Below are 16,079 nucleotides of genomic sequence, written 5' to 3' on the forward strand. Positions count from 1 at the left end.
CCAGAAGATATGTTAACATCCTCAGAAATTTCTTGTATTCCAATTCGAGAGATGCCAAATTTGTAATTTCTTTAAATGCCAGAGTATAAATACATTTTCGAAATTAAGATACACTGAAAGATCTGTGTGTGATACCTGGATACCAAAATTAAGGCTAATTTGATTTTAAACAACAACAGGACAGGGGGTCCCTGGCTAGCTCAGTTGGTAGAGCACGTGAATCCTGATCTCAGTTTCAGGTTCCTGAGTTTGAGCCCCACGTCAGGTGTAGAGATTACTTAAGGAAATTAAAAAAAAAAAAAAACCCAGCAGCAAAACAAGGCAGGATAAATGAGGAATATGAGAGTGCAAGACAACTGACAAGGGCCAAGTTTTCTTGGTGTTTTACTCATTTGTGAATGGTAGCGTTTGATTGACTAAAACTGCCTTTGGAATTAAGGATATCCAGGAGCTTGGTGAAATTCCTGGTGAAGTTGTTTATTTGTCCTGAAAGCGGGAGACACAGCAAATCGGTGTAGTCCTATGGTTCCAGTTGTACTCCTGGCAAAGCCAAGATTAAGTATGATGGAATATTTGTAGAAAAACAATGAGGCTATTGCAAATCTGTCTCACAATATTTGCATTCATATATTTTAGGAAGAACATCAACTTTGTGTTTCTTTCCATTGCCATAAATAGTGCTGGAGTTTTCTTAACATTTTTATTTATTTATATATTTACTTCCTTTTTTTATTGTTTTATTATGTTATGTTAATCACCATACATTACATCATTAGTTTTTGATGTAGTGTTCCATGATTCATTGTTCGCGTGCTCCATTCAGTACCTGCCCTCTTTAATACCCATTCCTCCACCCCCTTCCCCTCTAGAACCCTCAGTTTGTTTCTCAGAGTCCATAGTCTCTCATGGTTCCTTCCTTTTTTTAAGCTAGCAATTTCCTTTAGTTTACTATTGTTCTATATGGATATCACGTGTCATTCTAGGAGCTAGAAAAGAGACTGCAGGACTAAAGGACTGGGTTTTTAAATTTGAAAGCAAAAGAAGCAGAAGGCATGGAAGCTATTCTATGTTATTTTTAGGAGTATCCACTTTATCATTTTTAAGCAGCAAAATATTTTATTTGAAAGCATTCATTTTAATGACTTAGATACTAACCACCGAAATGTTTTAGCACTATTATTAATTGTAGTTTATTGATGTTCTAGCTGTACTTGTTTTCAGACTTCTGTCTCCATACCCATATGAAAAAGAACATTTCACAGTTATTACAGTCAAATTACAGTCAACTCTCAGAACAGTTTCTAAAGTTGAATAAAGGTAGGCATTTAAATCATCTGATATTTACTGTCCAAATCTGGCCTTTTCAGCTCTCACAGTGCTTGGAATGTGCATTATATTTTCAGGTAAAATTTTTTTTGCTCATTCTATTGAATCTTGTTAACATTTATAGTAAAGGACAAACAATTCCTCTATCCTGATAAAATATATTGTAGCTTCCTGAATCCTTTGCATTTAGAATAAATGCCAACTTGTTTTGGTATCCATTACCACTTTCAAATTGCATTATACAATATAATGCAAATGTGAGTTCTTAATTAGCAGGATCTGTTTTGTTCAAATGTACAACAGTAGAGGGATTTTTCAACATACTGCAGCTGTTACCTATGGAGGAAACAAATTTCACCTTACTAAGGAGCTGCACAAGTGCCTATGTTGTTATGGACGGATCCTTTAGTGTTTCCTTAAGTAATGCTATTTCGTAACGGATTTCACATGGAATATAGCAAAATTTACCATTGCTGCCCACTCAATTTCTGCCTCTAGGTTTTTAAAAGAGAAGACGAAATTTTTAAGGACAGTAAAGCATGAGGGTAGAGAAAGGATTCTTTATGAAAGATGCAATATTTACCAAGGTCATAAGAAAATATGCCTATATACACGTATCTATTTAAATATTCATTTAAACATTGTACATGCATCTCTATATACATGCTGTGCCCAGCAAACATTTGCATGAATATAACCTGAAGACAGCCTCATGAAATGACAAAAATGAAAAAATTTGAACTTATATGTGAATAGATACCACAGATAATATAGAAGATAGGACACTACCCACAAATAATGTAATAAATTCTTCCCTCATTGGATTTTTTGCCTAGATTTGAGGCCTTTAAACATCAACCAATTATGGTAAATGTTTAACTGTAGGAGTTCAGGCAGACAGCCAAATTCTGGTTTCAAAGCTATTGCTAGTTTTAGTTTAAAGAGTTTTTCATTTTTAAGTAAAAGCATTTCTGGGTACTGACTATACCCTATTGTGGCTAGAGCGACTGGAATTTGAATAAGTGGATTAGGCAGAACATAGGTCGTGAAGAAATGGGCCCTGCAGTAATTTACCTGAAATGTGGCAAAGAATGGGCTAGAAAAATACTTGCCTTTTATAACTTAGCTCTATTTACCTAAAGCCAGTTTATCCCCACAGACACAAAGTAAAGAGAGAGAGTTGTTTTTCTTAGCCAAGCACCTACAAAAACAGCAAGGTTGGGGGGGAGGGGAGTAAAACGACCGTTTTAGCCTTTCCTCATTAGGAAAGCCAGGTATTTGAAATACATACCAGAGAGCCAATGTCCCCCGCCCCACAGGTACATTTGCTTTCTTGCCAAGCTTATTAACTAAATTCCCAGTCTTCATGAAACTTCGTTTGAACATTAGCCTTTCCCCAGGATATTCCTACTCTCTTGTGGAAGCACTAGCAAATGGGTAGAAGAAAAGGGCCTAGACAATCCACACGCTGGATTTGCAGCTTCTGGATATTTGAGATTCAATTGCTAAAGCCACTTTGGTATAGCCATGATAGTGAGGGGGCTACTGAAGTGACTTTTCGTAGTCCCTTCCGTTGTCTCCTTTTCTGACTCCCCAAGGTATCCCGTGGGTCTCTCTTCCCGCACAGCCCCCAAAGCTCCAAACCTTGTCCCCCTTCCCTAAAGCCTCTCATTCACCACCACCCTCCCCAACCAAAGTCCCCTCCCGGTCACCACCAAAGCCCGGAGAAGTGGAACGCACACAATGCCTCCCTTATAGGGCTCGAGCTGGGAACTGGGCATGCTCAGTAGCCAAAGCAGATTTTTTTTTTTTTTTCCTTCTTCTTTTGGTCGCAAGTGAGGCATCTCTCCCGGTCCCACACCTCTCTTTCCTCTATCCCTCTCCCCCTCTCCCCACCCCCAGCTCTTTAATCGTCCTGCTTAACCCGTTCTACACCGAAGGCACGCAGAGTTCTAAGGTGCGGAGAATTAACCCGTCTCCTCCTAAACCCACTAAATAAGTCTCACTCTGGGCTAAAGCTTCACACTTTTGCCTTAAAGCCCCCAGGCCCTTACGCGCAGACAGGTAGGGGGAGTGAGGATACTACTGGATCCCAGGAAACTGGTCCCAAGAAGGCTCCATCCAGGATCGCCCGCTGCCGAAGAAGTATTCCCGGAGCCCTCTGATCTGCGGGGTGACAATTAGCCGAAGGTACTGTAACCGTTATACAAAGCCCAAGTGCGATTGTTGCCTTTGAATGTCATTGTTGTTGACTCACCCCCCTCGATCCTGGAATTATTCAATCCCGCGTAGACTCGACGACCCTGTCTACCTCCCTCGGCCCCCCTCCCCCACTCCGACGTTTCTTTGGCTTTGCCTGGGTTCTTGGTTGCTCTCTCAAAGGAACGCCCCGTGTGTGTGTGTGTGTGTGTGTGTGTGTGTGTGCCTTCGTTCTTAGGGGACTGAGGGAGGAGAAAGGACTCGAGTGTGCGTGTATGTGGTGGGAGGATGGAGGCTGGCGCGCTCGCGTTTGGAGACTGGGGTCTCTGCGCGTGAGGAAAGGGGTCGCTCCTCCCTAGGGGGTGTTTTAGGCATAAAGAGGGGGCGGATGCCTGGAGGAAAGTGCGCTTTCTTGGCGTGTGGGTAGAAGAGGAATCAAGTGGAGGTGTCTGGATGGAGGACAGGGGGCCTCAGCAACGTGCGGGGGTCGAGGTTCCTGAGTTTCGGGAGGGAGGCTGCGTGTGCGCGGGGTGTGGGGGGGGGCGGGGGCGGGGATTCGACGCGTGTATGTAAAGGTGCAGCCCGTGTGCGAGGGGCTGGGTGCGCGCGCGGTGTCTGGCCGGGTGCGCGCGTGCGCGCCGCTGCCCGCCCGCTTGCCTGCGAGGGCTGCTTGGTGGGTTTGACGGGCGAGCCGGCGCGGAGCAGCTCGACCCCGGATCACGTAGAGACCATCGTGGAAACTGCAGAGCGGATCACAGCGCGGCGGGCCCTGCGAGAGCTGCTGGGCTCCGGAGGTGGGTGAATTTCCAGCGGGGCTGCGCGAGCTGCACCGCCACTCGCTGCCTCTTCCCCGCTTGGTTCAGCAGCACGAGTGTGTGTGTGTGTGTGTGTGTGTGTGTGCCCGCGCGGGCGCGCGCGCACGCGCGGAGGGGGGCAGGTAGCTTATTATTTTTAGTTTGGGTCGTGTTGGTTTGGGGCCGGCCGAGTGGCCAAAGCGACCATAGTGGCTACCCCACCACCACCCTGCTTGCCTACCCACGGCGCGGTCACAAGTCCCTGAGGACCAAAAGAATCCGGTGTCCTTAACATCACTGCCTCCCCGGGCAGCCGGGGCGGCGGGGAAAGTGTCCTGGTCTAGGGCGGCTCGGGCTGTCGGGGCCGCTGCGCTGGCTTTGTTTTCTGCGCCCCCCTCGCAAGCACTCTAGGCGGACGTGGATCTGGGGCTCAGAGCAGTGGCCCCCGAGCTGGTCGGAGATTACTGGCACCCAGCAACACAGGGAATACGCGAGAAGCCGGTGGCTAACTCTAAAAGACCTGCAAAGCCGGGCAAGCGCTGGCAGCGCGACTTTGCAAGATGCCCAAATGTTGAGCTGATTTCTGGCTCGGTGAGAGCAGCACTCTGTGGCTGGCCGCGGGGGGGGTGGGGGGGGGTGGAGTTGGAGGGGTAGCCTGGACCCCCGCTCTCGGCCACAGAGCCACCGGGTCACTCTGCCTGTGACAAGCGGGCCAGTGATGCCCCAGTGGCCCTCGGCCTCGTGGCCTGAGCTGGCCGTCTCTTACCCCTCCCTCAACCACCGCACGCCCGGGTCTAGAGAGGCCGATGCAAACTCCAATAGCTGCCCGTTGTGGGACGGGAGCGCGCGGAGAAATGTGTGCGCAGCGGAGCTGAAGGCCCCCGCGACATCCCGAGCGGTCCCCGCCTCTGCTGCCCAACCCACGAGGGCGCTGCTTGGGCCCGGGACCCGGGAGGGGGCTGCGCGCCGGCTCCGGGCACCGGGATGCGGCAAAACATTGCGGTACGCGCCATCGCCGGCGCCCCTCTAGCCGCGTCGCCGCCGGCCCGAGGTAGCGCACAGGGGGCGACAGTGACCGCGTCTTTTGGCGAAGCCCCCCACCCCCGCCTAGGCTGGCGGGCAGAGGTTTGTCCTGCCAGCTCCTGGGGAGCCACCTTGGCCCACCCCCCGCAGGCATCTGTCCCCCCTCAGGCCCGCTCCTTCCGCACGGGCGCGGAGCGCCGGGGACGGCACTCGGATGGATGCCGGATATGTGGTAAGGCTGGCTAGGTTTGTGCGGTCCTGGCCGGCTGTGGGAGCCGAGCGTCTTGCAGGGCACAGAGATCCAGAGACGGAGAGGTAGATGGGGAGACGGGCCGCTCTTGGCAGACGCGCCGCTCTCGGCAGCCCGAGAGATGGCTTTTGGTACCCAACTCATACTTCGTGGGTTTTTTTTCTTATTTTCCTTTTTTCCCCCAATTTTAAAATATGCATGTTTTAGTGGTACCACGTGAATGGGAGGTTTCTTTCGCTTACATTCAGTGCCCCCTTGCCCTCTTTCTATCTCCATTCCAGCTCTCTTGCCTCCTCTCACCACTACTCCATGGTCTCTTGCCCTTTCGGTCCCTCTTCCTTGGCGATCGACTCCCCCTCTCCCTCGCTTGACACTCCAGCTGCCTGCGGCTTTCTCTGTTACACAGGAGATGCATTTGGGAACTTCCTAGCTTGTCCTTGTGGCTTTTCTCCCCCTTGCTATTTAAAGTAGAAATTACGAGGAGGAGGGCAGCTCCTTATGCAATTTCAGATCTGCTGATGCTCCTTGTTCTTGTTTTTGTACTGAATTCAGGTTATTCGGGATTTTTGTTTTGTTTTATTTTGTTTCTAGTTTGGTTGATTTTTGGCTGGGGGTTAGTAACAAGAAATGACTCAACTGAACCAGAATAGCTGTGAAAACCACATCTATAGGAAGGCAAAATGATCATGTGAAATTTTGATTTTACAATGAAAGTTGGCTTGGATGATGTCATACTTAAGAATTTATGACTTCTTTTTGCACTGTCAATCAAACTATCACGGTGAATAGGGGAAATGCATGTCTATATGGCAGGCAAGGAGCATCTCGGCAGTGTTGGCTGTATTCTGAACCAAACTACTTAAAATGCAAATCTTTCTGGGTCGTGGCTAATGGATGGTCTACCTTGAGACATGGTTGGTTTTACCACTAGCTGATTCCTCGTGGGCAAAATAAACAAAGGAGTTTCTGTGTGACACTTCTTTGTATCATTCCCTCATCGTGTGTTCCTGGGTAATTTGTTTATTTAATTAATATTTGGTGGTAACCATATTGAAATTGCAGCGAGCTTCCCATTCAAGATGGAAAAGACTCACATGGCTAAAATTGCATCAGTAAAATGCACAGTGCTTGTTTTTCCTTTTAGGCTTTTCCAGGAAACATTGCATATATTTATATATCCATGCTGTATTTAAGGAAATGGCTACAAGGGGTTAATTTGCTAAGCATTAAACTCCACTAGGTGATTCATGATTTGTTTATAGACAGAGACATGGGGTGGTGATATTGGGAGGGGATGTTTGGAAAGTGATGATTTTAGGACATTTACTGTACTAAATGTATCTGGTGCTGCAGATAAAACCACTCAAGGATTGTAGTGTGTGAACTCCTCTTCCTCAGCAGTGCTAGTCTGTGGTCAAAGTGAAGGAGATTAGCATCTGAACCAAGTGTCAGTCCTCGGACCTGGGTTCAAAATGGCATGTAAAGGAATAGAAGTGGGCCAGGTAGGCAGGAGAGCCAGTTCTTGGGGGGTGGGAAAGCTGTCTGGATGTCAGCTAGGCAATTGAGGAGCAAGCAGGTTTCTCTCCTGCTTTCTGGGACCCAGAGACAAAAGGCTCCCCCACACTCCTTTGGAGATGACTGACAGGAAATTAGGTACTGTGTATTTACTTGAAATTAAAATTTGGCCATTTCCTACTCAGTTATTTTTCTAGAACCTCACTGGGTCATCTGTGTTTTTTAAGGCAGCCATGTACAGGAGTGAACTGGTTCGTGGCAGTGTGCTTACCTGTGGGCTGAAGCTCAGGCAGATCTCTTCCCAGGGCTCCTTCTACCTTGATCTTTTGACTGTCCCCTCTACAGCAACCCAGTCCCTCCCATTGCCACCCTCCGTTGAATCCGGGGCTCTACTATCTTCTCTGTTCAGCCTCTTATCGAGCTGAAGCCCAGAGAGCAGATTTCTACAGATTGAAATGCCTTTGTGGTGCAAACTACAAAGGCAGAGTTGATGGCCTGGGATCAGTCATTAGAGTTGCAAAAGGTCTGTGTTCAAGGGTGGAATTTGATAGCCCATGTAGAGAAAATATTTTCTGATTGTAAAGGTTTAAGCACAATCAAGCCTTTTTCCCCTGTTGTTTGTTGGGTGTTATGCACGTGTAAAATGTGTAAACTACAGGTATGGAAATAAAGCTGTTGGCATTTCTGGTGATTATTGTTCACCTGAGTGAGAATCCTTGCAGAAAACTACAAAGCTAACCATTGCAGCCACACGCTCACTACGGTATGATGTAAGCGCAAATACTTTTTCAAGTAATGATCATTGAAAAAATGTTTTCTTTTTATTTTGTAGATTATTTCTCTTTATTCAGAAGCATAAAGTTGTTTGCTGATTGCAAGAAGATGTTTCTTTGGCTCTTTCTGATTTTGTCAGCCCCGATTTCCTTCGCAAATGCAGATTCTGACATATCGGTGGAAATTTGCAACGTGTGCTCCTGCGTGTCAGTCGAGAATGTGCTCTATGTCAACTGCGAGAAAGTTTCGGTCTACAGACCAACTCAGCTGAAGCCACCGTGGTCGAATTTTTATCACCTCAATTTCCAAAACAATTTTTTAAATATCCTCTATCCAAATACATTCTTGAATTTTTCACACGCAGTATCCCTGCAGCTGGGAAATAATAAGCTGCAGAACATTGAGGGAGGAGCCTTTCTTGGGCTCAGTGCATTAAAGCAGTTGCACTTGAACAACAATGAATTAAAGATTCTCCGAGCTGACACTTTCCTTGGCATCGAGAACTTGGAGTATCTCCAGGCTGACTACAATTTAATCAAGTATATTGAACGAGGAGCCTTCAATAAGCTCCACAAACTGAAAGTTCTCATTCTTAATGACAATCTGATTTCATTCCTTCCTGATAATATTTTCCGATTCGCATCTTTGACCCATCTGGATATACGAGGGAACAGAATCCAGAAGCTCCCCTATATCGGAGTTCTGGAACACATAGGCCGTGTTGTTGAACTGCAACTGGAAGACAACCCTTGGAACTGTAGCTGTGATTTGTTGCCTTTAAAAGCTTGGCTGGAGAATATGCCATATAACATTTACATAGGAGAGGCTATCTGCGAAACTCCCAGTGACTTATACGGAAGGCTTTTAAAAGAGACCAACAAACAAGAATTGTGCCCCATGGGCACGGGCAGTGATTTTGATGTACGAATCCTGCCTCCGTCTCAGCTGGAGAATGGCTTCACCACTCCCAATGGTCACACGACCCAAACATCCTTACACAGATTAGTGACCAAACCACCGAAAACCACAAATCCTTCCAAGATCTCTGGAATCGTGGCAGGCAAATCCCTCTCCAATCGCAATCTCAGTCAGATTGTGTCTTACCAAACAAGGGTGCCTCCCCTGACACCTTGCCCGGCCCCTTGCTTTTGCAAAACACATCCTTCAGATTTGGGACTGAGTGTCAACTGCCAAGAGAAAAATATACAGTCCATGTCTGAACTGGTACCAAAACCTTTAAATGCCAAGAAGCTGCATGTCAATGGCAATAGCATCAAAGACGTGGACATCGCAGACTTTGCCGAGTTTGAAGGACTGGATTTGCTCCATTTAGGCAGCAATCAGATTACAGTGATCAAGGGAGATGTATTCCACAATCTCACTAATTTACGCAGGCTCTATCTCAATGGCAATCAGATTGAAAGACTCTATCCTGAGATATTCTCAGGCCTTCATAACCTGCAGTATCTGTATTTGGAATACAATTTGATTAAGGAGATCTTAGCAGGCACCTTTGACTCGATGCCAAATTTACAGTTACTGTATTTAAACAATAATCTCTTAAAGAGCTTGCCTGTTTACATTTTTTCGGGAGCACCCCTCGCTAGACTGAACCTGAGGAACAACAAGTTCATGTACTTACCTGTCAGCGGTGTCCTCGATCAGCTGCAGTCTCTTACACAGATTGACCTGGAGGGCAACCCTTGGGACTGCACTTGTGACTTGGTGGCGTTAAAGCTGTGGCTGGAGAAGTTGAATGACGGGATTGTCGTGAAAGAGCTGAAATGTGAGACACCTGTTCAGTTTGCCAACATCGAACTGAAGTCCCTCAAAAATGAAATCTTATGTCCCAAACTCTTAAACAAGCCATCTGCGCCATTCACGAGCCCTGCACCTGCCATCACATTCACCACCCCGCTGGGTCCCATTCGAAGTCCTCCCGGTGGCCCGGTGCCTCTGTCTATTTTAATCCTCAGTATCTTAGTGGTCCTCATCTTAACTGTGTTCGTTGCTTTCTGTCTTCTTGTTTTTGTGCTGCGGCGAAACAAGAAGCCCACGGTCAAGCACGAGGGCCTGGGGAATCCTGAGTGTGGCTCCATGCAGCTGCAGCTGAGGAAGCATGACCACAGGACCAATAAAAAAGACGGACTGAGCACAGAAGCTTTCATTCCACAAACCATAGAGCAGATGAGCAAGAGCCACACCTGCGGTTTGAAAGAGTCAGAAACCGGCTTCATGTTTTCAGATCCTCCAGGACAGAAAGTCCTTATGAGAAATGTTGCCGACAAGGAGAAAGATTTATTACACGTGGATAGCAGGAAGAGACTGAGCACAATTGATGAGCTGGATGAATTATTCCCGAGCAGGGATTCCAATGTGTTTATTCAGAATTTTCTGGAAAGCAAAAAGGAGTACAATAGCATAGGTGTCAGTGGCTTTGAGATCCGCTATCCAGAAAAACAACAAGACAAAAAAACCAAGAAGTCACTGATAGGCGGCAACCACAGTAAAATTGTCGTGGAGCAGCGCAAGAACAGCGAGTATTTTGAACTGAAGGCAAAACTCCAGAGTTCCCCTGACTACCTACAGGTCCTTGAGGAGCAGACAGCTTTGAACAAGATCTAGGTCATGCAATCTCACTTCATACAGAGGACATTTATTTAATGATGAAAGTGCCTTTTGTTGACTTCTAACTTCCAAATACTATATTATCAATAGGCATAGAGGCAGGTGTTTCCGAGGCTGTCTCATTAACTGTAGCTGCAAAGATGTGTCCAGTAGATGAGAATTTCCTTAATAGATTTTACTACATAAAACCTATACTGGGGAGTCCTGTGGGGATACTGCAAACTCTATTGCCAAAGGGATGCTTTATATACATGATACACTGAATTTAACCTCAAGAGGCAAATCTGTTTTGTACCCCAATGCAAAACCTTCGTCTCTTTGTGCTTTGTAAAGCAAACTCAAGAAAACTGGTACCAGTGTTTGTACCTCAGCTGGGTCCTTCATCTTGCACGTAGATTAAGTCGGTGGAACTGGAATAAATCCTTTTGATTTGTGGCATTGTAACAACTCTGTGTAAAGATTATCTGAAAAGTTAAAAAAAAAAAAAAGCATGCAAAGAGAGAACATTTGATAGTATTTGTAAATCGGTAAACTTTAATGGCCTGCATCTTGAAACCGCTGGATTTATAATGTTAAATTGTGCAAATATTTGTTTAAAATATACCATGCATTACATAACTATAAAATAAATTTGAACACTTTAAGCATTACCTGTCTATACATAAGACCTAAAAGAAAAAAGTCAACGTGAGTTACATAGCGTTTGTGGTGATCTGAAGAAATACATGATGTTTATCAGAATTAAACAAGGCTCAAATTAAACTAACATTAGAGTTTGTTCTCAGTTACGTGAAATACCCACAATCCTTAAAGGTTGTCCAAAATTAGCAAAGTGCTTACCGTGTGAGCGCACCCAAAGCTATTTTTGTAACATATTTCATATTTATGAAGTACTTTGTATACTAAATAGGAAAATATGTACTCCTTAATATGTATTTAATATGCCTGACTTGTTTTCCTGATCACAGGGACTTTATCAATAGGTATAAATTTAGACAGAAAAAAAATATACCAAACCGAAACTAAAGCTTCTGTGTACAGAAATATTCTGGACATTGTGATCAGGTATAATTTAAAAACGAAACAGACAAAAAAAAAAACCACAAAAACACAAAAATACAAAAAAACAGTTCTGTGCTATTCTTGAGAATTTAGCATATTATCTTCAGATTTGTTACCAACTGTGCATTTTAAAATAAGTTCCTTAGTTTTATAGTATCGTGTCTGGGGCAGTTGTTACTTGCCATCAGTTGTCTTGCTTTTCAGGATTCTATGAGCTTAATTCAAATAGTTTTCACTACAAATATTTAAAAAAAAATTAATGAGTAAGGTTAATAGTTATATCTCGTATGCATCAGTATCCTGTTCTGTCATCATTCCAGCTACTATCAGATAATCCAGTAGAGCAGTGAACATCATGGTGATCTCGGCTATCAAAGCCACACTGTAAAATGCTTTCATTGGTCTCAGATGAGTTCACAGTCCGCAACTATAAATGATATGCCACTGTGTTTGCTTGTGCTGTTAACTTTTATGGTCAAAATTGGTCAAAGGAAGGACTTGATAATGGGAGACATTTGAAGATTTTTAGGAGCTCCCAATTAGCAAAGTGACATCCTGAAACACATTACCTTCTTGGCCTGCCTACATATGTATATTTCTTTGTGCTCCATCTCTTATAATTACTATATTAGTCAGTGAGATGACCAAGAAGGTAAACATAGGCATTCTTCATGAACTTCAAGTGGCAGATGTTTTGGTGCAGCTTCCAAAATGATGTGGCGGCTAAAGTTGTAACAGTAGTCCCTTTATTAAGTACTAATTTCAGGGCTTTATATGTTTGTTCCAGGATTAAAAAAAAACAACAACAACTTGGCATTCTTAGAGGGTGTGCGCGTATGTGTGTGTGTGTGTGCCTGTGTGTGTATTTGGGTGTATATGCATACATATAGATAATCTGGAGATTTTTTTTTAAATAGCAGAAAAATTGTCTCCATATGTATGTGCTGGTGCTCTTAAAACTTTAATGTGTAATTTTAATTTTCATGACAATGTCTGTGAAAACTTTATATGAATATTAAAAAAAATACAAACAAATACTTGCTTTCTGATCTTGAAAGAAAAGACACGAAGATGTGTGCCCAACAGCGTGTTTTCATCTACAATTTCATAAGGACTTTTAATATGCCATTACCATGCTTGCATTCATCCATGGATTAAAGGGCTCCTAATGCATACTGACAGGATAAAGACGCAAAGGCTTCAAAGAAAGTGTTTTAGTTTATCCTGTCAATAAAGTATGGATTAAGGAATCTTAAGTAGACACTTATGGGAGGAACCGGAAAGCTCTATCCATGATCTGGGGATAATAGGTCATTGGGATGATGCCTTTTATTCAGTGTGGTGATGCTTTGAAGATGTTTCAAGGTTTCTGCAGTTGTCAATGGCAAGAGTACCTGCCACCATCTCAAAGCTTGCTGTAGCATATTGGCTATCTCATACTCTTCTGCCGAAAGGTATAAATGTTTGACATTTTTTAAAAAGTAATATCAATGTGTGTGGTTATTTGGAGGTTTTAACTGTAAGTGAATGACAGTAACAAATCCTTGGTTAAGGCCAATCTATTTTCCTTAACTGGTCATTGTGCCTACGTTATACAGTGTATACTGTTTTGCACCTGTCTCTCATTAGTTCTAGTTGTACATTTTATGATAATATAGTTAGGCATAAGTTTTGAGTTGAGAACAAGAGCAGTTAAGATACTGTACATTTTGTTGGCTTCAACTATAACCTTGATGTTAGTTTAACCCCTTGAGGAATGATCTATATGTCAGTGCAGCATCTTTGGTAGAATTTGATTCAAATCTAGAAAATCCAAGAAGAGCTCACGTCTAATGTGGTCTGACACATCATGGGCTTCTTGGCATTGTATCATGTGCTTGGACTCTGTTAGAATGATTACAAAGAAGATTAGATCGTATGAAATTAGTGAAGGGGCTGAGATAATATATTATGTCCGTGTAATATAAATCAAGTTTTAAATTATTTTTTTATGAAATCAATAAAAATGATTCAATTCTTTAAAAGTAAATCTTTGTATAATTTTATGAGAAAGCAGCTATTAAAATACAGTGATTCAAGTCTATAAGGCAATTTATGTTCTATATTTAGTTTTCCATTCTGAAAAATAAACTGAATAAATATATTAATTAGCAAATCATTTAAGACCAGCTTTCTTTTGTTGCTTTTTTAAAGCATTTTTGTTTCTTTAAGCCATAAGGATGCATAAATTATACAGGGCATGGCCTCATGAGTAACGTCAGCAGGTTTTGCAGAAATAACAACACATCTAGAAATGTATGGCAGTAATAGTAATCTATAATATCTTTTGCATGATTTGTACATTGACACGGTATGAAATGAGCACAGTGAGTTGTTTTTTTTTTTTTTTTTTGTTATTGTTGTCGCATCCAAAGAGCTGGGGAGAAAATATATTAAGAATGTATTTATAATCACTATTTTGAAATAAAGTAAAGAAAACACATTGTATTGTTTTTACCCTGATTTAATTATTAGTATTTTAGGTTAGCTTATAAGATAAAAATCCAGTCATGCTATAAAAGCTAATGTAAATCATGGGAAGAAACTGTTTTAATGACTTTTGTTTGCTTTTAATAACATCAAGCTATCAGAGAGAATTTATTAAATGCCATTTTTATGAAAGTATTAATAAAATTGTTTGCTACAATGGTATTTCTGAAGCCACAGTTTGTTAAATGTATTTATCTTTCCATTATCTTTCAGAAGAAATAAAGCAGTAACCAAATTGATCTTTTCACCTAGATTTGAGGGTAAGATACAGAGCTTTAGAATACTGTTTGTATTAAATGTAATTGCTAAATCTCCATTAAGAGATGCTTTCTTTTCAGACATCTTTGCAATCTGTGTTCCTTTCCACTGGCAGCCCACTCCCATTAACCAGTTGGGATCTGACATAACTGCAGATAAGCAAATATTAATATTCAATCTTAACTATTTAAATGCTTCTGCACATTTCCTTATGGGAAGAGATGTAAAGAGAGAGGGAAACAGAGAATATAAATGAAGAGTTTTGTGGTCTTAGGTCTTATACCTAGCTCTGCTGAAGAAGTGAACAGTATAGATAGCACATACAAGTGCTTTTGGACTAAATGTTTTACGTATCACAGGATATATATCCCGTGATTGTATGACTCATTTTAGTTCTTCGTGAGTACTGAGCAGAGGGCTTTGGGCCCCGGCTACCCAGTTATGTAGACAAGTGGTATCAGATGAAGGTTTGGCTTCATTTCCAGTGCTCATTCAATTAGTCACTATGGTCAGATGGGCTGAACTAAAATATCCTGTTTGTGGCTTCACTTACCGGGAATAACTGGCAACAAATATCAAGTTCACCTGATGATTGTTAACCCTCAATTTTGTATTTGCTGGTTATCTGTCCTTTGTTAAATTAAAAGCAAACAGGAGGTTAAATGAATTTTAAATAACGTATTGGGACAAAATTGCCCTTAATCTAATTTTGAATTTTGTTTTGTGTTAGTTTCCACTGGTTGATAAGATTGCATTTCAGAAGGGGAAATCCAGGAAGGCAAACGGTGTTATCTATCTTCTATGAAAGAGTAGGGCTTCTTAAATTTTGTAAAGATTACATTTAGCCTGTTGTTCCTAAGTCTACAGAGGGAAAATGAAGTGGGGCTGTGAGACAACTGCTTAAATACTTTGAGCCAAATAAATGCTGTTGAGAATAAAAAGATTCGGATTTTTCATTAAATCCTAATAATTACCAGATCCATGGACTACATTACCCAGAACCAGGAAAGAATTACTCAGCCCTCCACCTTAGTTTGCTTTTGTAGACCCTGGCTAGATAGAAAGTCTAGTGATTTCATTAATATGTCAGAAATGAGAAATTACTTGTTTAACTTAAAAAGCTCATGAATAAGGTCTTCAGAGAAATTATGACTATGTAATGAAAAAATACAAAACATCACTTTCAAATTAGCTATAGGAAGGAAATAGTCTTCTAAAGTTTCTGAACAACACATTTCTCTTAGTTGGCACCTTACAGATACTAGATCATGTCCTGTGTTGCTGGTTACCAACCTGAGGAAGCCATGTTGTGCAATGGATACTGCTCATGGAAGTCTTTGAAAATCATAATAAGCTCAGTTCTCCCGACTACGAATTGCAATGTATATTTTCATTATTGTTTCATGTAAACTGAACCATTGTGGTAAAATTCTGGAGTTGATATTCAGTAATTTTAATGCTGTTTTCACTAATAAAAGTCTTTTCTTATAGGTCATATTTGTAGCCATTTAGTGTGTTTATTAGTGTGAAATTAGTCAAACTCAACATCAAGGAGAAATGCAAATAATTTGGGTTTGGGCCGATGCAATTGTTTTTAATAGGCCAGGTCTAAAAGAAAAACCAAATAAAATGGAACAAGAGGAGGCCAGGTCCACCTACCTACCTCCCCCACCCCCCAACACACACACACAGGAGTACACACAAATAGTGAATTATGCACA

General features: G+C 42.4%; 1 protein-coding gene across 3 annotated transcripts; it reads left to right on the forward strand.

Annotated features, from left to right (window-relative positions):
• Positions 1-3,167: 3,167 nt before the first annotated feature.
• On the forward strand, positions 3,168-15,841 carry SLITRK4 (SLIT and NTRK like family member 4). Of its 3 annotated transcripts, none has more exons than XM_081808169.1 (2): positions 3,168-3,516; positions 7,940-15,841. In XM_081808169.1, the coding sequence occupies exon 2, from the start codon at positions 7,990-7,992 to the stop codon at positions 10,504-10,506; it is 2,517 nt and encodes an 838-aa protein (XP_081664295.1). In that variant the 5' UTR covers positions 3,168-3,516; positions 7,940-7,989; the 3' UTR covers positions 10,507-15,841. The 3 variants fall into 3 exon arrangements, with proteins under 3 accessions (XP_081664295.1, XP_006738841.1, XP_081664294.1); XM_006738778.3 differs by lacking the exon at positions 3,168-3,516 and adding an exon at positions 4,154-4,319; XM_081808168.1 differs by lacking the exon at positions 3,168-3,516 and adding an exon at positions 4,745-4,910.
• The last annotated feature ends 238 nt before the right edge of the window (positions 15,842-16,079 follow it).

Source organism: Leptonychotes weddellii, chromosome X (assembly GCF_054177405.1).
Source record: "Leptonychotes weddellii isolate Sample4059 chromosome X, ASM5417740v2, whole genome shotgun sequence".
Classification (NCBI taxonomy): domain Eukaryota; kingdom Metazoa; phylum Chordata; class Mammalia; order Carnivora; family Phocidae; genus Leptonychotes; species Leptonychotes weddellii.

Coding starts and splice junctions, on each gene's coding strand:
- SLITRK4 (XM_081808169.1), top strand. CDS start 7,990: ATGTTTCTTTGGCTCTTTCTGATTTTGTCAGCCCCGATTTCCTTCGCA.